The sequence below is a fragment of the Glossina fuscipes genome, unplaced genomic scaffold, assembly GCF_014805625.2.
Source record: "Glossina fuscipes isolate IAEA_lab_2018 unplaced genomic scaffold, Yale_Gfus_2 1, whole genome shotgun sequence".
NCBI lineage: Eukaryota > Metazoa > Arthropoda > Insecta > Diptera > Glossinidae > Glossina > Glossina fuscipes.
This window is the reverse complement of record NW_023998415.1, coordinates 23281460-23304135: the sequence shown is the minus strand read 5'-3', so window position 1 is coordinate 23304135 and position 22676 is coordinate 23281460. Positions and strand designations below refer to the sequence as shown.

Here is a 22676-nt window from a genome sequence, read left to right as displayed (position 1 = left end):
CAACAACACAAGGATTAATATATTTAGCAGAAATGTTTTATTTTATTTTTAATACCACGTGTCTGTTAAGGATGATGCGAAAAAAAATCGAAATAATCAGACGAATATTGATTACAAGTGATTTTTTATACAATTAAACAAGATCTCTACAGTTCCAAAATGGGAATATGAAGATTTATGCGAAAGAGCATGAATGAAGCCTTTATCTAAAATTCTAAATTTTGATAATAACTCTTTGAAAATTTATTAAAAATTAAAACAAAAAAATTAAAAAAAAACTTTTTTTTTTTTTTTCTTTTTTCACAATTTTAATAAGCTTATGAAACGGGGAGAGCCTATGAAATGAAACTCGAAGAGTGTGTAATTCCCTCTCCACATTTCATCGTCTCTCCGCCAAGTTTTTTATACCATGTTTAAACAACGAATCTAAATATTAAAAATTAAGAATTTCACATAATTTTACGCTTTCGAAAAATCATATATATATATATATATATGATAACTTGTTTTTATAACTTTTTACTAAGTAACATTTTTTAAACTAATTTTCATGATTTTCTCCTTTAATACTTCTTTAAAGTCCTATTAGCAATTTCTATATATTTCGTTTCGTTAATCAGTTCACATCTCTTTAACTCTAATTAAACAAAAAAAAAAAAAAAAAAAAAAAAAAAAAGAAAGAAAAAGTTATTTAAACCAAATGTATAATATAATAAATTTATATAAAGTAAAGGAAATATAAAAAATGAAAAATGAACAGTGAGAATCTAAAAAATTTAGGGACTGTTCGTTTGTTGATAATTAATTAAATCATGATAATAAAGTTTAATATTAATTAAAAAGGCAAACGAATGGATTGTTTTTAATTTTACATTAAAGGCTTCAAAAACCATTCGTGCAAGGCTGCTGCACAAAGTCTAGGCAAAAGCCACGATTGTCGACATCTGTGGGCGCTTCAATTCCGTCGGTGTGAAAATATAAACGAAATGGTCTAACGCTGCCTGGAAATAATGTGCGGTAAAAATATATATATATATATATATAGATATGTGTGTGTGGATGTGCTTTTGTTTTTCTATGGAAACGAAATACTTCTGGCCCGTAGCGGTGGTACGCATGATTCGGCAATCGTAGCGCCAACTTTGTCTACCCTAGACTATTGTTAGGTACTGCCACGTGGAGGCTGGTTGCAGTTAATGCGCTACGACTGATACAATCCTAATGGTTCCTCTTATTATGGCTCGCATTGTCTCTTCCTCTTCTCGTCCACTCTCCGTTTTAGTTTCAGTCCCTCTAGCTGTCGTAACTTTTGAAACATTTTCATCACAGAGCTGTCCATCTCGTGCCCATCCGACCGACCATAAGCCGCATATCTTTTACAGTGGAATAGAGCACGCTCAGCGTCCTTCTTTTTGTGCGTACTGTTCGGCCATACTGGATGTAACTGTAACCAGCCAAAAATTGCGGGATATGATATGTTACGTCATCATGCCATTTTTCTCTCTATCGTGATAACTTGGGGATGAACTGAAACGTTCGTCTGTCTTTCACTCTATATCGCTTCTGAATTTACTAAGGCCGCGTCGCATATCTACATAAGTGCGTTAAGTATAAGTCACACTCGACTTGCTCATAGTATTACCGATATTACTACAGTGGATATAACTATAGTTAGAACGGTTCTAGGATCTCTAATACTTCACATAATTCAATTGATTCTGGGCCGCTTTGTCTACCGCATATTGGACATGCCATTTGAAGCTTAGCAGATTATCAATAGTGCCGCGAAAGCCTTTCCAAGTCCTTTAATGTGCTTTGTATAATTTCGACAATTTTTCGTCTGCTTATTAGTAACACATCTGTTTTATGGTTAGCCAAGTCTAGCCCTGCCAGCCGTCTAGCTATACTTTTACGCACGCCAGCGAGGATAACGGCAATGCAATTGACGGCGTTCGACGCTTCCTTAAGTCGCTGTATATATGCGTGCGCGCATGCTCGCATGTGTTTGTGTCTGGGTATTTGTGTACCTTTAAATGTATGCGTGTATGCATATAATAAAGAACTTACTTTGCACAGTCTTCTGTACCATGCCTACTTCAGCACTAAATATACCGCCACACACGCGATCCTCACAAGCGCTAATCGGTGGTATGCGGTCAGCTGAACGCATGCAACCGACCAATAGCCAGTCTTGTATGCACGCATCTTCGATCATTTGTGTGCCTCCGCCTACCATTGTGCCGACCTCTTCATTCGAGTTGCCCGATATTGTAAAAGATCGCGGCGGATTATTTTCTGTTCATATCAAGCATACGTAATAACTTAAACCAAATAATATATATGAACGATTACCTAAATCCGGACAAGCGTTATATTGTATGCCACAAAAATTTCTTTCTGTTCTAATGCAAACACTATAATCCTGATTGGATAGTTGGCGACCGGAAACTGTATTAAAATTGAAACTTTTTACACGACCACTTATATTGGTGTAATACTGCAGGCAACCTTGATCGGCTCTATTAATGCTGCCACAATGAATTTGAGTGACACGTATGCGCCATATTCGCGGAAAAGTGCCGCTGGTTATTATCGAAATAACTATAGGATTGCTTTGACCCAAACCAGCGTCGACGTACACTAAACAAATTTAAAATTATTACGTAAAGGGGAAATGGAATAGGAAAGTAAAGTTTTAAATATACTGTGATCTCCTGAAGAAGAACCGCATATCGTCGGCACAGGACTACTTCCCGATATTAATAATTGATCTTGTGTGCATAAATGATTTGTGGACTCGGGTTGAGCTATAGAAAACATATCTAAATCCAGCCTAAACGGAAAATTTGGCACATTTGAAGACTTCTGAACTGGTTGAGAATTTCAAATTACTTTATCGCATTTTACCTTAGTTGACAAATGTCAGGATGCAATTTTTGTACCGTAACCTGACAACTGCCGGTACCATCATAAGTGTCCGGATGATTTGGATTAACAAAATATGTGGAGTTTTCCCTAACTATACCACCGCAAGTTTGCAAAACTGAAATTGTAAAATAATTAGATATTTTTATAAAATGACCAACAACAACAGCAACAAAAGCAATAAATTTTTCTGCTTTTGTTGTAATAAAAAAAAAAAAAAAAAAACTTACAAACACAACACAGACCATAACCTCCACCACAGGGGCCAGCCGGTATACCACGTCTTAAAGCACAATCTTTGCTGGGCAAACAGTTTCCATATTCACCAGAAGGTGCCGAGCATAACGTTAACCCAACGGGTATTAGTGTAAAAATTGGTAAAACTGAAAATTTTTAAAAACTCTTAAGAATAAAGAAATTTCTTTAAGTAAATTTTAACAATAAATGTACAAAAAAACTCTTAGTTAGATTTCAAACGAGGATATAATTGAGAACGCAAAATACTTTGATTGAAAATTGCTTCCATAATATATTCGGTGGGTTTTCTTTATGTTGGTCTTGACATGTTGTCCGCTTGAAAAGTCAAAAATCTACAGCATATATAGTTAAATGTCAGGTTGGTTTAAATATTAAAATGAAAAAAAAAAAAAAAAAAAAACAACAATGAAGAAGTAATAAATAAGAAGTAAGAAAAGTATATTCGGTCGCGACCAAATCTTTCATACCCATCACCTTCATCGTAAGAAAGAAAAAACTAAATTTTTATAGCCCGTAACATATAGATGACCGTGACCGACAATTTCTATTTTTGAGAATAAAAGTCGAAATTTTTATCGTGTTTCGCTTGTAGTGTATGAGTAACAAGCAAATAATACGGAAAGCAAAAGTGCCCACAGTGGATGATGTAGGCGTGTATCATTTGATCGATTTCAAATTGTTTTTGCAAATTCGTAGCCGTTATCATCATTTCCACTAACGGGAGAGACGGACAGACGGATATGCCTAAGTGCATTCGAGATTATTTGAAGCTTCTTTCTGTTTTTATACCCTATATAAAATTGAGTAGGCGTGATTAGCTTTCCACACTTTTTACACAGGTGCTACAGCATCGCCTATAGAGCACGCTTTCACATTTTCGTAATTTTATATGCTGTAGTTTGTATTAGTTCCTATTCATTCTGAGAAACAGGGTAGGAGTGACCTTCGAGCGATTTGGCACATTTTCAGTTCCCGCCGACGCGCAAGTATCTTCAGTGTTTCTGCCGAACTTCAAATCGATAGCTTCACTTTTGAGGCCAGAAGTATGTTTACAGCGGACATTACACAGACATATGAACATATGAACAGAGGGACATGCTTCGGCTTCGAAATCCCTTAACTATTAAATATTGACCGCGAATATATGTATATCGTGAGGGTGGGGGGAAGCTGGGTAGCTGGGGAGCTTCCTGCTAGGCGTCACAAACGTTTTGACAAAATGAATGTATAAAAAAAGAAAGATATTAAAATTGAGAAATAAATTTTAAATGAAAAAAAAAAAAAAAAAATGGAATTAAAAATATAAAAATAAAAAATAAACAATAATTAAAATTAAGCAAAATTTTATAGAAAATGCTAAAAAAGAAATATAAATATTTTTATTAACCATGTCGTCGCCCAGTCGATAACTTGTATTAAATGCTGTCTAGAAGAATTAAAATTTAAAAAAAAAAAAAAAAACAAAGAAGAATTTATAAACGACGTACTTCTGGCATCACGGTTGGATGAGAACGACTTCCAGCCATTACCGAAGAAAAAATCTTTCCATGAAGAGCTTTCAACTTTTGATGAGTTGATGGCCGCCAAACTGAACAAGACGATTAAATCGAAAAGCACCAACTGATGACACGCCACTATGAACATTTTTTTACCCTATTGTGCATATACATCTATATATATATATATATATATATATATATAAATATGTATATATGTATATATTTAATATATGCATTCCATACGGATATGGAAATGTCCAATAAAACTTATAACGAAAATTTAATGCGCTGCCGTAAACTTGACGCCGTACGTCATAACTTAATAAAGATCAAACTATTAAACAGCAGATGACAACTGCAACTGAATAAATTTATATTTATACGAAATGTGACAGAAATGAGAAAAGAAAATCGCATATAATAGGACACAAATGCGTGTCTCGATGAATGTGTAGGGTTTAATGACCGTTCAGCTAACTCAACTAACAACAGACAGCGGTAATTATAACTTGAGTAAAAAAGCGTAAAAATTTCTTTATTTTCGTTTTCATTTTCGTTTTTAAGTCGCATATAATGCCGTATGCGCAGGCGTTCGCTACGATGGCATCTAAATGTTGTAAACAATTAGTTGAGCTTGAAATGCGCTGCTATAGATTACTCAAATTAGTCAATGTGTGTTGGCGGTGATGGCGTTGTATAAACTGTAATAAGAATGAACAGCACTTGTGTGCCATATTATTAGACAAGTGTTAGCCGAACGAAAACAGTAAATGTATTATTTTTCTTCTTCTTCTACTTTTTTTTTTTTTTTTTTTTTTTTTTTTTGATGGTTAGCGACACATTTCGGCAGCACAAATTTTTATTTAGTTAACGAAAGAAGAAAAAAAAAAACAAAAAAGTACAAAAATTGTGGTAACATATATGAACTCTTCCTGAAATCTAAATACGTAATTATCGCAAGGAAATGGTGCATCATGTTAGTGACTCTCCGCTACGCTAGTTGCTGGTGGTGGCAGAAAACATTTATTCTTAATAAAAATACTGTAAGTGCTTGAATTTTTTAGTATTTTTTCAAATTTCTATTTGTTAACGGATAACGGATAACGGATAAAAATCCTTTTTCAGCTAAGCGCACATTATGTTGAACATTATTTCGCAGAGACGCCACGCAACAAGATTAGCAAAGGCATGCAAGAGGGGCAGAATTGACAGAATGGTCTCACTCCCAGAGCCTGTAATAAGGTTTCTTGAACCTTATTAAGCGGAACTATATAGAAACAGTTATGCGGCACATGCTGAATACAATTTTTGGCATTTCATTTTATTATTGTTGTTTTTGTCATTGCGTTGTTGAATTTTTTCATCACGATTTTATTGTATGTGTGTGTACGGGTATGCAAGTGCTGCTTTAACAACTTCCTGATGCTTATGAGTTGTACACCATAAGGGCAAGTTACACTTATACGCGCATACACACTCTATCGCCTCCATCTATCTATGCCCGCTGTCTACTATTATTGTTGCTGTCTATTGTTCTCTAGCTAAAAGCCAAGTCCGGAAGCATGCGAACACTCATCTGCTAGAACAAATTTAAATTATACAGCCTAACAGCAAGCGTATATGCAAGCAAACAATAATTTTCATTTTGAAGCATAACATTAGGTGTGTAAATAAGTTTTCAACGGCTTTCTAAAAGGTGGCGTTATGCGTCTGCGACCATTACGCGCAATTTTAATGACATTTATAACCTTTTAATGAATGGCTCTCTGCTACCAATCCATGTCAAGTTTGAAAGTAATTCAAAGTAAAAAGATTTAATTGTTCCTTATAGAGGATTTTTGTAACGAGTTGTCCGAGTTTATATCGCGAAATAGAAAGTATTTCTCAGCAAACAGCAACAAAATCCAAGTTTACTTGGTTGAATTTGAACAAACTCACACAAAGTCTTCCGACTCGTGCTGGCAAAGAGTCGAATTATTGCAGATTTGTTATGTTAGTTTAGAAAATTGAGAAAAAAATGCAAATATATTTTTAAGCATTCAATGGTGGTTCGCGTGGCGTAATGAGTTTAGATTTTGAAACCCTTCCCCCATTGTTGTTGCGTGTAGGTACATAGATAACAAAAAAAAAAAAAAGCAAAAATATTGTTAAAAACGATGCTTTGACTGAACCCTATAATAGTTGTCCGTCCGTCCGGAAATTTATTTGAAAAACATAGATCGGATAGGTCCATTTTTTGCATCGTTTCAATACAAGACCTTAGAAAAATTAAACTTTTGTTGACAACAATGTCAAACTTTTAGTATTTTATAGTAAAAACCGGTTAAACGTACGAAGGTATATTTTTTTTAGGGGCTACTTCATATAAGGGGTCTCATGCAGATTAAAGCTTTGCACGGCAGCAAACTTTACTTGGCAAAGATAAGCAAAGCAAGAAAATTAACTTTTTATTACGTTTAGATCATGTCACTTCACGTCTTATTGCTTGACCGTGTCTTGCCGAATACTTCTAATGGCTAGTTGATCATTTCTATAGTCCATGGTTCGTTGGCATATCACAGAAAGATTCTCGACCTGAGGCGCAGATAAAAGTACTCGTAAACCTAACTAACATAAGTAAGATATTCACGTCACCAGGGAGCGGTTTCTTCTTCTTGGAAGCGTATATCTGGACTAGCAGGTCTTAAAGCCATAGCACAACTAAATAATAAGTCGCGAAATCGTTTTCAATTACGATATACTTATAAAATATTGTTATACTCGCAACAAGACGATGCCATTTGACAACTTTATTAAGCGAAAGTACAAAAACGTAGATATTCTGTTATTTAATGCATATGAACGATTTTCAAGGAAAAGCTTAACTAATACCGCAGCTGACTAAATGATGCTATAGGAACTTTATGTCAGAGCATCCCCGAGGGAGCACAACATGTTAAAATTAGTATGAAAGGTATTTTCTTCCTCGCGTTCAACTATTATACTACCTTGCCTAACCCCCCTCCCCATCGTATTCAGGAAATCTTGCTGATTCTAGTTTCTACGTATTTCAATAGACAACAGTGTCTGTTGTGTTTGCGAGTCCGTTCGTTCGATGATGTGACACTTTCGTATATACTGTCAAAAGGTGAGTTTTGCTTTCCACACGACATTCTCATGTTAACGTGAAGAAGATTTGTTAAATGGAAAAAACTAATGCCCATTGATAGATTCGGTCGTTGCAATGGTTAAATAATACTATTTATGCAAGACGCATACATGCCTTTGTAGGAGAAATGAGTTAACTTCCGAAACTGATTTAAGTGAAATTTTGTGTTTACACATAACAATTATGACTGTAGCAAGGCCATAACATAAGTTTATATATCATTTCTTATTCTGACATAATACCGGGCAAGGTACACTAATGTGTTACGTGTATAGCACGCACGGACCTACGAACATCCTCATAGCAGTTATTTGTTCACCTGTTGTCTGTCTGAGCGCAAGTCTATAATATTTCAAATGTTCATTGTCTGCGAAAGGGGCAGGGATAGGGATAAGAACTTGAATGATTTTTGTCCGTAGAATCTTTAATAAGGAGCAACTTGTACAGGATATCGTATGATGTACTGGGCTCTTTGTTAGTGATGTTGATTTAGTAGCGACAAAGGGTCATAATTTCTATATAAACGAAACTCGTTTCACACATACTTCCAGTAGTATGAGGAAATGGACGGATAAGAAAAGATATGGATAAATTTTGAGGTAGACGGTTCAATTAATTTTTCTTTTAGTTGTTAGTCAACTATATCGTGTCACAGGCGCTATAGTACGCCTTGACAGACTCAGTACTATCAAGGTTACGTGACTCTAAATCAATTGAGAAAAGCGCTATGAACTCTAAGTAGTAGTAAGTAATTCTTCTAAAAAATTTTGTTACGTAGAGAGCTTCAACTAGGGATTGTATTAAAAAAGTTATTTAATAAATACAAATGACATTTAGACAAGTCAGGAGGCCGTTCGCAATAATTGTGGGACTAAATAATTAGATGTTCTTGGTAAATATTTGCCTAAGAATTTTTTCGGAACTGTCTTCAAGGCATGCCATGTTATTAATGAAAGTATTTCGGAGTTGTATCGTCTTTTTTTAATAGCTATTGTAACGTTTCTGTGATGCTGTTAACTTGATCAACAATTGCGTACTTTGACAGAAGCATGTATTGAAGACAGAAGTATGCTTATGTAAGCACCTTTTTACTTTTCGATAATAAAATATATTAATTTGACACGTTCGGTAAGTCTACCGTTAAAGTTGGAAATTAAAGTTATTTTAGATAAGAGTTTCACTAAAATTTATGCACTTACCAAGGCTGTCCTAGGTAGAATACAGTTTCAGTCTCATTTTCACTGCTCGACTAGATGGCCTTGGGAAAATCCTAAACCTCCCAATTGAATTGAACAAAAACGCGTATTTGAAAGAAATCATCGCAAGCCTTGGCCAAGTCATGGCCTAGAAGTCAGATGGGAACGTTTGTATTGTTATAATTATTATTATAATTTTTTTTTTGTTCTTTTAATGACCATAATGAGAGTTACCTATGAATTCGTACAAGCATTCGAAGATTTCTGTTTGTTGAAATTAGAATCTGCAGATTAAATTTACAGATTTGCAAGTCTTCAGGGTAACATCGTGTAAACATGAGAGACAATTTCCGAAAAGCTTACTTTTTCTTCGATAACAAAAAAAGAAAAAAGAATATCTATATATGTGCAACTCACCAGCTGAGTCATTTGAAAAAAAACATTTTGGAAAATTTCATTCTATTTCTTCACATTTACTTCTTTATTGCTTTATTTTTTTTATTTTTTTTAGTTGATTATACAAATTTTCTTATAGAAAAGGCTTTCGCATATTTAGCAATTTATAGGTCTTTGACTACTGCAAAGTTGCATGGGTTGGTTAAAGAAGGTATTACCCGGACAAGTGTAAACTTGGCCAGACCAAACGCCATTGTTTAAAAAACAATAAATGTACCTAAAATTAAATATAATTTTAAAGAGAAGCGAAATCGTTTTAATGGCGTTTCTTGCGCAAATTCTTACCTACGACATGTAGCATCGAGTTCGCGTGGTAAAGGAAAACGCGTATTACTGCGTACAGATTGACAAAAAAATTGAACATAATTCGTTATGACACCAGGCGGTATCGTTGTGGGCCTTGGTGCAGGTAATGGCAATACTGGTGGTGTTGGTTGTGTTGGTGATGCTGTGCTAGTTTCGGTTGCTGCGTTGGCAGTGGGACAAGTGGGACTTATCTGAATCGTATGCAAAATAGCAATAAAGAAAATTTATATATACATATATATATATGTAAATGGTAATACATAGGAGAGATAAAATTTTGAAAATCAATAGTAACTTACTCCAGTAGTAGCATTACCACAAATTTGTGGATAATTAATGTTACACACATGGAAAGGAGCGCAGCTGCCAGTTATATCTGAAGGAAATGTATTACCCAGACACAAGGCGTAGGTACGCACACCAGTGCAGGCAAATGTTTTAGAGTCATCACATTGATTACAATTGCTGCACGATGCTGAAAATCCCACTTGATTAGGTTGACAAATTATCGCCGTACTCGTTGAACACGCAAACCCGGTAGGACATGAGGTCACCGTACCCTGTGGCAGACCGTTTACGCAAACTTGAAATTGCGTTTGCGAAACACAAGCTAAATTATTTACGGACGAGCATTCATTACACTCGCTGCTCGCTAATAGTATGTGACCCAAAAACCACAATGCAGGCGACTAAAATAATTTCACATTCGCAAAATATGTAAAACTTATGTCTCTTTAATTAACTCAACTTAAAGTCAAATCCCATTTTATTTTTTCCTTTTTAACTTACTCTGAAATAATTTAGAACGGTAGACCTAAACATTTCCGTGTTTGATGCTTAAAACGATAGAATGTTGATTAATTTTTTTTTTTTTTTGGTCAATAAGTTGAGATTATTATGTAAATTATTCAAATCTTTTCAGAGACATATCTTTATCTAATCTTTACAGTTCGTTTTCGCAGATAAATGCTTGCGAAATTCCGATTAAACGAACTTTTGTCTAAGTAGTTTAGATTGTGATTAGATCAGTGTCTGCTATTTATTCGAAGAATATGTTTTTAATTTGAATATGTCCCTACGTCGCGTTAGTTGGTCGATTTGTCTTTGCTTTCATAAGGACTTCAGAAACCAATTTCACATCTTTCATGAACCTGGCAATAAATGATCATTATTTGGGTTTAGTAATGTTTTCGAAAATCTTCATTCCTTGCGTATTCATTTCATTTCTCATTGCAAATGATAAGAGGGAACCAAATGTTCAGGCTTGTTCTAAAGAAAGATTTGAAAATGTATTTTCAACCGTTCAGTTCGTATCTTCCCTTAGCTGGAAGACGCTTGCAAATGTTGCATAGAGTAGGAAAGCAAGACCCATGGCCGTTGGCATCCATGCTCAGCGATCAGGAGTTAATTTGTCAAGCTTCCTTTGTCGCCCGATTGCTTTCCGAATTCTAAAGCTAGAAGCTTGGAATTTGGTTTAAACATTCTTAAATCAATTTCCTAAATTCACTTTGAGGGCATTATTCTTTCACAAATATATCGCCAATTACTAAAAAGTTACAGCACTTTCACAAAAAAATCAGCACATACTTTATATCCTGATCAATACTTCGAGATAGTGATCATTCCAGACTCGCCCCGATATACAGTAACAGCGGTAGGCATTAATATAAACGCAATTAACTTTACATAGAGGATCTTTGTATGTACATGCAGATCGATGTAACAAACGTATGTGAAAACTAAAAAGAAAGCGATGCAAGTAAGAACCAATGCAGCGTATAGCACATACGAACAAATAGAAGAATTGTAGCAAATAGGGCAAATATAAATTAAATTGTAAATCTACTACTACACGTCTAAAATATATGGAAATACGCTGATGCGATGTATGCGCGATTCCGCAGAAACAATCGTTTACGTAAAGGGAGGAAAACAGAGGGCCACACAACAGCAGATGTACAAAGTAAATGACTAAAGCAAGTATAAATTTAATAATAATAGTAAAAATAGCATAGTAACTGTGATAATAATAAACGAAATCATAATAATGTTAACAATAATAATAATAAAAATAATAGTAATAAAAATAATAATAATAAAAATAATAATAATAATATTCGGTTACGACCGAATCTTTTATATCCACTAACAAGTTATTCTATAAAAGATTGAACAGGGAAAGTATAATTTGTGTACTCCTTAATATTGGGTGGGCGTGACTGATTTTCGCTATTCTTGTAGAATAATTTTGTGGAAATTTATATCGTGTATCTGTTGCAGTGTATGAGCAACGATCAAAAGACACAGAGAAAGCAAATGCGCTCTCAGTTTTGGATGTATAGACGTGGGGACATTGTAGGCATGTCCGTTGATCTGCTTGGGCCATTTTCAAACTCTTTTGAAAATGCGTAGGCGATATGTTCTTTCAAACAGGAAAATGTGTACCATCGATAAGATACAATTGGTCACACGAACAATTTGACGGACTAACACACGAGCAGATGGACAGACGAATAAACGAACATGCTTAGATGCATTGAGAATTTAATGCTGATCAAGCATATACATACTCTGTGGGGTCTTATGGGCGTTATAAATCCGTGGTCCGTGATGGGGAAAGAACTACATTTTTGTACTCTTCTATACTTGGAAGGACGCGAATGATTTTTTTTATTTTTATCATAAAAAATGGAGTTTCGTAAGTAACAAGGAAAAAACAGGGAGAGAAAAAGTGTTCACAATTTTTGTTACATAAAAATGCGGGCGTTGTAGGCGTGTTTTTTGATCGGTTTGGATCATTTTCCTCCTAGCCGGTGTCATCATTTTCGCTGACGGAAGAATGTTTGCTACAGATACTATACAGTTACGGAGACGGACAGATGAACAGATGAATGGGCGGTCATGCTTAGTTGCATTCCGAATTTGAAATTGACCACAAATTTATACACTTTATTGGCTTTTTGAAGTTTGCTGCTGTGCGTTATAAAAATTTTGAAAAATAAAAAATATATGACACACTGTTACATTAAATAGACGCGGCCGGTTTTTCGCATTCTTGTAGATGTGCTACAGCATCACACATAGACTATACGGTTAAATGTTTGTAGATTTGTCCCAGAGTGTTAGCAATGAGCGAAAAAACAATTTTTTATTCCTTTAACAAACGGATAGAGGAACAGACGGGTAATGGGATAGACGAACAGACGGACATGCTTAAGATGGTCACAGAATTTGATGCTAATCAAGAATATATATATACTTTTTGGGAATCTTTTTTTAGGCGTAGCAAACGTTTTGATAAAATGAATACACCCCTTGAGCCTTGAGTAATAAAAATAACAATAATAATGACAACAAGCTAAACGTTGAAAATAGTTTAATTATTTATATCTCGGAGAAGAAACATTAGACAGATGTAACATATAATGCTACTCACATGTAATCAATTTACATAAACTTATATCTATAAAGATTGGCAATGCTTGCAATTACTTAGATAGCACAATGAACTTGGCATTGGCCTTTCTGCGTAATATGGAACATATCATCTCGAAATGCAAATACGTGGAGAAAAAGAGCAGAAATATCATTATTACGTATATTCACTATGTAGTTCATTCATGAATTAAGTGTACGCGACCATGAATGTGATAATAATCACATAGCGCATGGAAGGTTTATGATTTATTAAAGTTTCCGCCATTTGAAATTTATTTGAATATGCATAACAAGTGGACACAAATTATGCTATACAGAACAATGCAACTACGCAATTACAGGTATGGACGTATAAAGAGTGAAATTTTAAGCTAAAATTTTAATAATAATTTATTTATTTATTTAAAGGATTGATTTCATTGCTACTTTCTCTTTATCTCTCCGTTTTTATATACTTTGCAATGTTTTAAATACGATCATCAAAATAGCGGCAAAAGCTCTGAATGCAATTTTTAGCAAACCAAAGACGCGTTTATTATTATTATTATTATTAATTTCGCCAGAGAAATAAATTCTAAGACTAAACTCTTAAAAGCACTAGCATCTAAGGCTATCGGCTTTTATTATTAAAAACTCTACCGCACTTGAGATTCGAACCCACGACCATTGACTTGCTAGTCGAGATTCCTCGCCTTCGGCTACTCAGGCGGATAAAGACGCGTTTACATTTTGATCCTTACGTGCGTCCAATTGATTACGTAATTTTGTTAAAGGCCGTAATCAGTTGATTTACGTTTATATTCATGAAAACGGATTTTTTTTTTTTTGCCTAAAACAATGATTTCTCAAACAAAAGTGCCGCGTCTTATAACTTATGCAAATTGAAATCGCCGCCTATTTTTATGAAAACAATTTCCCTGAAAAGAAGTCTCGTTGGAACTAAGATTTTTATTTATTTATTCATTTGAATCTATAGCAGCTTAAAAAGCCTTTATTTAACCCCAAAAAAAAAACGTCATTTATTACTAAAGAAAATTCCTTATTACTATACATATATATACGTACATGCATAAATTATATAGTATAGATTGTAGTATAAAACAGGAAATAACATAGAAAAAAGTTTTGTAAACTTGGGCTACCCAGGCACGTAAAGGAATTAAGGTTGGAAAAAAGAATGTTGGAGAATAACGTCCCAAGGAAGTAACCCTAGCAAACAGGAAAACACACAACTTGCCGTTATTTTTATTATTATTTCATATGAACAAGCAAGCACTTAAATAACGACTGCCAGCTTTTATAATAAAAAAGCAATGTGTCTGTTTCAAATATTCCGTTAAGCTCGCAGCTTATAAATACAGACAAGCGAAAGTGGCCTAAGCCCTATTAGAAAAGTGCAGTCAGAGTTTTAAGCGAAATGCATTATTCGAATGGAAGGTTATGCGTAGGTCAAGTGGTAAACAACTTGAACATCGAGCAAGTGAAACAATGGAAAATCGCTGAAAACAACCGCATCTTATTCAAGCATAAATTATCTCAGGATTTCTTGTGGAATGAGTAAGATGAAACCCCGAGCAAAATTGAGATGTTAGTCCATATTTAATAATGCTCGAAAGAAAAGTAGCAGAATATGAATACATCAAAAAAAAAAAAAAAAAAAAAAAAACCGCTTAAAGGTACATACTCGATAGGGTTCCACATATTCAGAAATATGCATCCATCTGCGAACACCATAAACAGAGAGTATAATAGTATTAGTAATACCTCAGACTTAACCGAAAACAAAAGTATGAGTCGTAGTGCCAGACAAAACATAGGACAATTTTTATGTAATCCGTAATTGTGCTCAAAATTCCCGAAATCCTACAGTATATGTGATCTGTAGGCTTTTCAGGACTAGATTTTAAATCACATTATCAAAAAATTGTTCAGCTCCTCGTCTAAATGCGGTTTTCGTCGTATGACACACTTTGATTTTGTTTTTTGAAAATCCGAACCGTATATATCTTGAAATATGTACTCGCCTATGTCAAAATTCCAACAATAATAAATTTTTCCCGCCTTTTTTTTTTTTTTTACAAGAAATTTAGAAAACTAAACACATAAGGAAACATGAATTATCCTTTAAATGATATTTTAAAGCAAAAATTATTTTTTATTTTTTTTTTTTTTTCATTAACCTTTATGTTTATTTTCGTAATGAATAGTTGGTACTATTTATGGGCCCATGGCTGTATATGTGGTTGGTTGATTTGTTAGATAAATCAATTTATTTTTATATTTGTGTACACTAATCTAGAGTATTAAACAGATTGCCACAAACAATTTATTATCAAATCATTAAAGAATGTAGAGAAGCTTTCTATTGCTAAATAACTAGCAAAAGCGTGTCTATCTCTATGTGGTGTATGGAGAAATTGTTAAGAGATTTTCGCTACTTAACGATCTTTGGTTTTAAGTTGGCTTCAAACGAGGACTTGAATAGTTCGCAGAAATTTCATTTCGACACAATTATGAAATTTGCCGAACAATAGCAGAAGATCGTAGTTAATATGCAATTGAATAAAAATTCCGTTTGATTAAAGAAATATATTCGAAACAAAAGGAAGAAGAAAGAATTATCAGTCAAAGCTTTTAATATATTTTTCCTCAAATTATTATAAAATAATTAAGAAAATCACAATTGTTTCTTTGGAAGGAAACTTCAATGAGATTAAAGCTTGAAATGTTTGAAATTCGGTTTTCTTTCTTCTTTACGTGATTATTAGAAAGCAATCGGTTTCCATATGAATAGAACGAGTTTTCGAGTATAAGTTTTCATTTAAGAGTGCAAATGCGAGACTTTTATGGGATCATATTCATTTTCTTCATGAATTCTTATGCTGTGGAATAGCACTTTAAGGGAAATTGTTTCTTGCTTCTTGCCTGCAACATTTATCTAGGATGTAATATACTCAACATCATAGCAAAGTTTTTGGTAAAAAGATAGAACACATTTCTGAATAAGATTAGCTCCGTTGTTCGCTTTCTACGAAGATAGACAGATGAATAAATCAAAATATAAGATTTATTATTTCATTGGAATGTGTTGCTATCCCTTCTCATTATATCTAGATATCTGAACTAATCATTTTGCATAATAAGACCTTGTGTACGATATCAGATATCAGGTCACTGTAATTCGGTTTATTAATACACTATATAAAGCTTTTTCGCGTAGCTAAATAAAGACTTAATTGGGTTCATCTCTTCTATTCTACTTTAGATCCTTCCAGTATGCGGAAATTTCTACATCTTCATTCGCTTTTATCGATATTTTGAAATATCTATTAATCTAGTTTTCAACAATTCTAAAAATAACCGTAACGGCTTTGTAGGATAGCTGCTAATAATTTATCCAAATCCTATTCTTTTAATTACTGATCTACATAGTAAGAATTAACTGAAAGGTGAATGTACTCCTAAGTAAGTAAGTAAGTATATATAATATGTATGCATATATTTATATATATGCAAGTCGGTAATGGAAAAAGTGTATTTTTGAGAAATCAAACAACAAAAACGTGACATATTTAGATTTAAAAAAAACAAAAAAACAAAAAAAAAAAACATTACAATAATTATTACAACGACTGCGTTCTTCCAGTGTTATGAGAGAACATAAATTATGAAAAAGTACAGAGCAGCCTGTTCTTACGCGATATCTTGAACTTTAATATTTTAGGCGCGGATCCATTTTGCTTACGTCAAATAGCAAAACATTAGCTTTAAAGTATTTAAATTGCGCTAGCAAGAACAAGACCGAATAAAATACATCTTTATCTTCTAATGCATTATTCTCGTATTCTTTTCTATAACATTTTATTAAGTTAGTGTTAGGCTGGAGTTGTTGAAGCTAGCACTAAGGTTAACGCATTAAAAAACTAAGTTTTTCAATTATTTTTATTCATCGTCTACCTATTAGGTACACTAACAACTCTAGCCAATTCACTAACTCAATAATGAAAATAGATTTAAGTTTTTCGACAATAATTCTAAGAAAATTAATGGACGTCGCTGCTTCCAGCGACGCAAACTGTTACCCAAAAGAATCTGAAGGAATTGTATTGCAACTCATGAAGAATTTATTGCTAAAATGCAATAAATATTCCTCTTGAACATAAGGGTTTTCATCGTGTATAAAACGCTTTGGAAAATTGGCGAAATAAAAGTTGTCCGTGTACGTGTAAACATATGCCTGTAAGAATAAACCAACTAAATAAACACATATAGGCACGTTTTGCAAAAACATGCATACGTTAGTGTATATATACATACATATGTGCATATATATACATATATATATATTTACACTAACGTATATGCTCTGCGTTTATTTGACAATAAAATTGCAAAAGACAGAACTGGAGTACAGTTACCTTGGCATAGAAAAACAACTAAGATAATTAAGTTCAGTCGAGACCGAATCTTTTATACCCATCACCATTTACCCTCAAAAAAGACAGAAGAAGCAAAAGAAGAAAATTCTCATGCATGTGGACGTAGTAGGCGTGTCCTTTGAACAGTTTAGGTCGATTTGAAATTCTTTTCCCAAATTTTTAGGCGATGTCTTAATTTTCGCTCACGGGAGAACATTTACCGCAAATACTACAAAGTTACGCAAACAGACAGATGGACAGACGAGCAGGGGAAGGGTCGTAATTGATCAAGAACTTGTATACTTTATGGCGTTCTTGAAGCTTGTTTCGACATGTGATAAAGACACTGTAAAAACAATTAAAGTAGGTGTTGTCAACTTTTTGTGCACGAATGCTACCATATCGCCCATAGGATATGCGTTCAAAGTAGTTTATGTAGTTTACGAGTAACGAGTAAAAGGCAATTTTTCATTCTTTTTGGAAAACAGATGTGTTCTAAGTTTAGGTGGTGCTATGGGCGTGTCCTTCCACCGAATTAAACCATTTTCGTTACCAACCTGCGTGAAAGAACTTCCAATATTTTCGCCAAATTTGAAGTTGGTGGCTTCATTTTTGCGGACAGAAGAATGCTTACAACAGACATTATACAGACGGATGGACAGACATGCTTAAATCGATTTAGAATTTGATGCTGATCAGGAATATATACACTTTGTGGGGTCTATGATGCTTCCTTCTCGGCGTTGCAAACGTTTTGACAAAATGAATATACCCCTCGTCCTTCGGTGATGGATATAAAAAATGTAAAACGTACAATAATAGAAACAGCAGCTATTGGTGTTTCGGTTTCATTATATTTACAGTAAAGGGTATAACTTAAACTTCCCAAATATTTATATCATATTATATCATATATTGGACACGGCATACATTCTTCACTAGTGTTAATAGTGTTCGTTTGCCCATTTTTATAGCACGAAACTCAGGAAAATCGATTGGTGGGCGGACCCCAATTATCAAAGAATTGATCATTTTTATTTTTTTTGTTTTTAAACGACAACTATAGCTTTAAAATACTTGTAATCGCTTCTGAAACAAGGGTCTATTGAATTTATGCAAATGTATGCAACACCCAGAAGTTCTTGAGATATATCCACCGATTGTTGCGAAATTACTTCCTGAATCGATTTAAGCTTGTCTGGTTCCGTTTTGTTTTCTTGTTCTGAATCTATAGGCCGCAAATTTTAAGATGTTTTGACGAATTTGGTACAAAGCCGAAAGCTATTGAAAATGGTTCAGATGGTGGGATCACATTTTCGACCACTTCCCCTAAAACGCCACATTTTCAACAGTCCTTATATGGACACTTGTAGGGTGGCGTAGGGTGCTTAATCGTGGGTCGTGGCTCACTATAGTAATCCTCGAATATTATTATATGCAATTTCTAATAATTTCTTCCAATATTATTATACCCCTCACCCAAGGTTGGGGGGTATACTCATTTTGTCAAAACGTTGGCCACGCCCAGAAGGAAGTATCATAGACCCCACAAAGTGTATATATTACTGATTAGCATCAAATTCTAAATCGATTTAAGCATGTCTGTCTATCCGCCTATATAATGTCTGTTGTAAATATTCTCCTTGCCGCAAAAATGAAGCTGTCGACTTCAGGTTGCGCAGAAACAGAGAATTTTCTTGCACGCAGGTTGATATTGAAATTGATTGAATTGACTTTCTACTGATTACTCAAAAACTACAGCAATTAAATGTACAAAATCTTGATCGTATATTCTGTGGACGATGCTGTAGCATTTATGCACAAAAATGGAAACAATTGACAATGATTATCCAATATTATAATGTATTAAAATTTGATTGTTTTTTCAACGCCTTGATAACGCGCAGAAACAAGCCTCAAAAACCCCATAGAGTATATAAATACTTGGCCAGCTTCAAATTTGGAATGCACGTAGACATGTCCGCGCTGGGTATAAAAGATTCTGTGCCAACGGAATTTAATTTTTTTACTTGTTGTTGTTTTACCTTTTCGTCGAAAAAACGTTAGATTGATAGAGTAGTGATACCTGTTAAGCCAATAATATATTTATAAAAATAATTTCTGAAATATTTACCTGCAGTCTGACATCTTAAAGTCTATTTTATACTCTTGATATGCGGTATGATATTAAATGAATTTAGCAATCACTGCCTTCGCACATTACTGGTTATAAGTTTTTAGTAATTGGAAAATCGACGGCGGTAATCGCTAGAGGATTATAAATATTTGTACTTGATAAAAAATTTTATTAAATATATTTAAATTAATTTTTTTTTTCAATCAATGGCAAAAGAAAAGTTTGCTTTTTAACTTATATCCATTAAGAGCAGAAAAAACTCCAGCGATAGTTAATTAAATCAGAATTTGCTAACTTTTGCGAAAAGAATAAAAAATGTTACGTCGGATGAACAAAAGCTTTTTACAATAACTGCTATAATTAATGTCAGCGAAGCTAACCTATTACATATGCACTCATTAAGCAGCAGTGTGCTATATGCGATTACCTATAATATAACATTCAGTGCATTATTATCCCTTGTTTTTTCTCGTTCGTGTTTTTTAAATGAACTTTCGGCATTGTGTAGAGGAGGGCACGGGAAAGAGAATATGACGTACACACACATTAATGCCCAGCACTTGATTATATATGTATATATATAGATGTATATCTGAAATATAATTTGAGTGTAATGTAATGCTTCGGCCAATAATTTCCGGGACTGGCATCTAAATGTCATTTCTAATAACAATTCCGTACGACTTTTAAAAACTGGTTCTCTCAAACGAATTTTGCTAAGACTTCATACAAAATAATGCTTCTACCAGGTACAGCGATATTAGCGACACAATATTTTAAACCCTGCATCGTTTGTGGTCCAGAAGTACATTAAGTTTGTGTGGTTGCATGACACATCCCGAAGGATTATTAAATGGACAAACGTTTTATTACAACGATCGATCTAGACTTGTCTGTCCGTCTATCCATATTGAAATCGCGATGCTAAAAGACAGAGTGTTCAACAATTTCCATGAAAAAAATTACGTTTTTTTCCAACTGGGCATTGCAGTGGGCATTACACTAAAAGAAACACATTAAGCCATAGTTGGTGGCATTGAAAATTTGTTTAAATTAACTTCGAATTCCTGTTCCACCCGTCGAATTTTCCCCATCTGGTCACCAGCGAAAGAAGTTTGGTTCAAATGATAAGGTTATTGTAGAAATCGAAGCGTATTTCGAGAGTCTTAACAAATCGGTATATATATAGAAAAGGAATCGGAATGATTCAGAGACACAAGGCTTTTTTTTTTATTTCTTGGTTTCGAGACATATTGGCCGATGCATTAAATGTAATTTGATAGAGATACACTCGTTGCATGTCTTAAAGGTGTGCCGTTTTCACAAGTGTATGAGATTATACGGTTCAGCGAATTTGCAGCACATCATAGGGATACAATTGCAGAAACACACAAAGGACACAAAATGCCGATAATATATATATTCTCTAGGCAGAAGTAAAAATTTTGAATCGACGAAAGATACCGCAAAAATTGGTTGTGAGCATGCGCTTATGAGAATGGACATTTTAAGATATATCTTTGACTTGGCATTGAGCTATTTTTCGAACTGGCAGTTGATGTGCGATAATTTCGCTGGCACAGGGTTTTGCTAGGTAACAGCGAGTATTCAGCTAAGATCACTTCTCCGTTCTGTGATATAAAATTTCCATCTCCACAGGAGCCATAACAGTTTATTAGGTAGTAACTAAAGTGGTGGGGTACCCGATCGAAGATGAACGAAATAGTTGGCAGACTCAGTACACTGACAATAGAATAAACTCTGAAAGTGAAGCGGATCAATAAATAACGACAAGTTTGATTCTTTTTTTTAAATTTTGCATTTATTTTGTTTTACTATAAGCTTTTTAAATTTTGGAGTGAATTCAATTAGTTTAATTTACTGTACTTTTCATATTCATACACTGTATGCTTAATAAGTAATAGTTTTCGTTCGAAAAATATTTCCCGAAGGTTCCATTACTAGTGCCATTAAGAATAATTTTCATATATTCGCTTATGTCTTTATCTTAAAGCGAAAAATATAATACGACTCGGAGCAACAGCTATGAATATATGATTAATGCAATTGTCTCATGTCTGTTATAGAAGCGCTTTTTTTTTGTCTCGTTTACATATACAAATTATTATTTACAGAAATATAGATAAGTACCTTAAACAGTTGTTTAAATATTTACATATGTTGCGCGATGATTAATGTATAATATTATAAGAAATGAAATGTAATACATTGAATAGACTGTGTGTTGAAAGCCGCATTGTACGGAGACATTTTGTATGTGACAATGATGGAACAGTGAACAGTTTAATATTTTTTTATAACACGAAATTAATTATGCGATAAAAGTCCAAGCAACAATTTTTGTTCGCTTTGCGTTAACAGTAAAAGCATGCTTCGATTTTAAGGAACAATTGCAAGTTATAGGTATAACTGCCAATCACTTCTAAAATGATGGTTCACCACTGGAGAGATATTAATGCCAATTATAAAACACCTTGCTTTTACGATTAACGATCTTTGGGCATATTTGCTTGGATGCTGCGATGGATTCATACCTATAGAAAGCATTGGAATTTTTATACATTCAACCATTGATCGCTAGAGTACATTAAGTTTGTACGGATGTATGCAGAAACACACATCTTTCACTACCAATACTACAATTTATTGAAAATCGCTATACCCTAAACTATTTGCGTTACAGCTTATATATAAGTTTGTCCAGATGTATTTTAAACTTAGCAGAATTTAAGAAGTAAAGCCATTGTAACGAGAGATACGTTTTAGAATTTCTGTTTTTACTGACACGAAAGACGATAGAAGTATTTAAAACTAGAAGTATTTCAACACCGTAGCCATTCTCGGGAGGCACGTTAAAGTGGGTAGGCAGCTCCC

General features: G+C 33.9%; 2 protein-coding genes across 2 annotated transcripts; both read right to left on the bottom strand.

The window, feature by feature from the left end:
- Positions 1 to 742: 742 nt before the first annotated feature.
- Positions 743 to 4827, bottom strand: LOC119632546. Its single transcript, XM_038025497.1, has 7 exons — positions 4671 to 4827; positions 3171 to 3308; positions 2908 to 3043; positions 2706 to 2833; positions 2353 to 2640; positions 2068 to 2295; positions 743 to 1001 (listed from the first exon to the last, which is right to left on the bottom strand). The coding sequence occupies exons 1-7, from the start codon at positions 4825 to 4827 to the stop codon at positions 883 to 885; spliced, it is 1194 nt and encodes a 397-aa protein (XP_037881425.1). The 3' UTR covers positions 743 to 882.
- A 4726-nt stretch (positions 4828 to 9553) lies between these two features.
- LOC119632293 lies at positions 9554 to 10812 on the bottom strand. The gene is made up of 4 exons (XM_038025127.1): positions 10578 to 10812; positions 10088 to 10477; positions 9768 to 9979; positions 9554 to 9699 (listed from the first exon to the last, which is right to left on the bottom strand). The coding sequence occupies exons 1-4, from the start codon at positions 10608 to 10610 to the stop codon at positions 9579 to 9581; spliced, it is 756 nt and encodes a 251-aa protein (XP_037881055.1). The 5' UTR covers positions 10611 to 10812; the 3' UTR covers positions 9554 to 9578.
- Positions 10813 to 22676: the final 11864 nt, after the last annotated feature.

Coding starts and splice junctions, on each gene's coding strand:
- LOC119632293 (XM_038025127.1), bottom strand. CDS start 10,610: ATGTTTAGGTCTACCGTTCTAAATTATTTCAGA. Junction 9,980..10,087: donor GTGGTAATGCTACTACTGGA/GTAAGTTACTAT, acceptor CATACGATTCAG/ATAAGTCCCACTTGTCCCAC. Junction 9,700..9,767: donor CTCGATGCTACATGTCGTAG/GTAAGAATTTGC, acceptor ATTTAATTTTAG/GTACATTTATTGTTTTTTAA.
- LOC119632546 (XM_038025497.1), bottom strand. CDS start 4,827: ATGTTCATAGTGGCGTGTCATCAGTTGGTGCTTTTCGATTTAATCGTC. Junction 2,834..2,907: donor CCTGACATTTGTCAACTAAG/GTAAAATGCGAT, acceptor TTTTCCGTTTAG/GCTGGATTTAGATATGTTTT. Junction 1,002..2,067: donor GGTACAGAAGACTGTGCAAA/GTAAGTTCTTTA, acceptor CATTATTTCCAG/GCAGCGTTAGACCATTTCGT.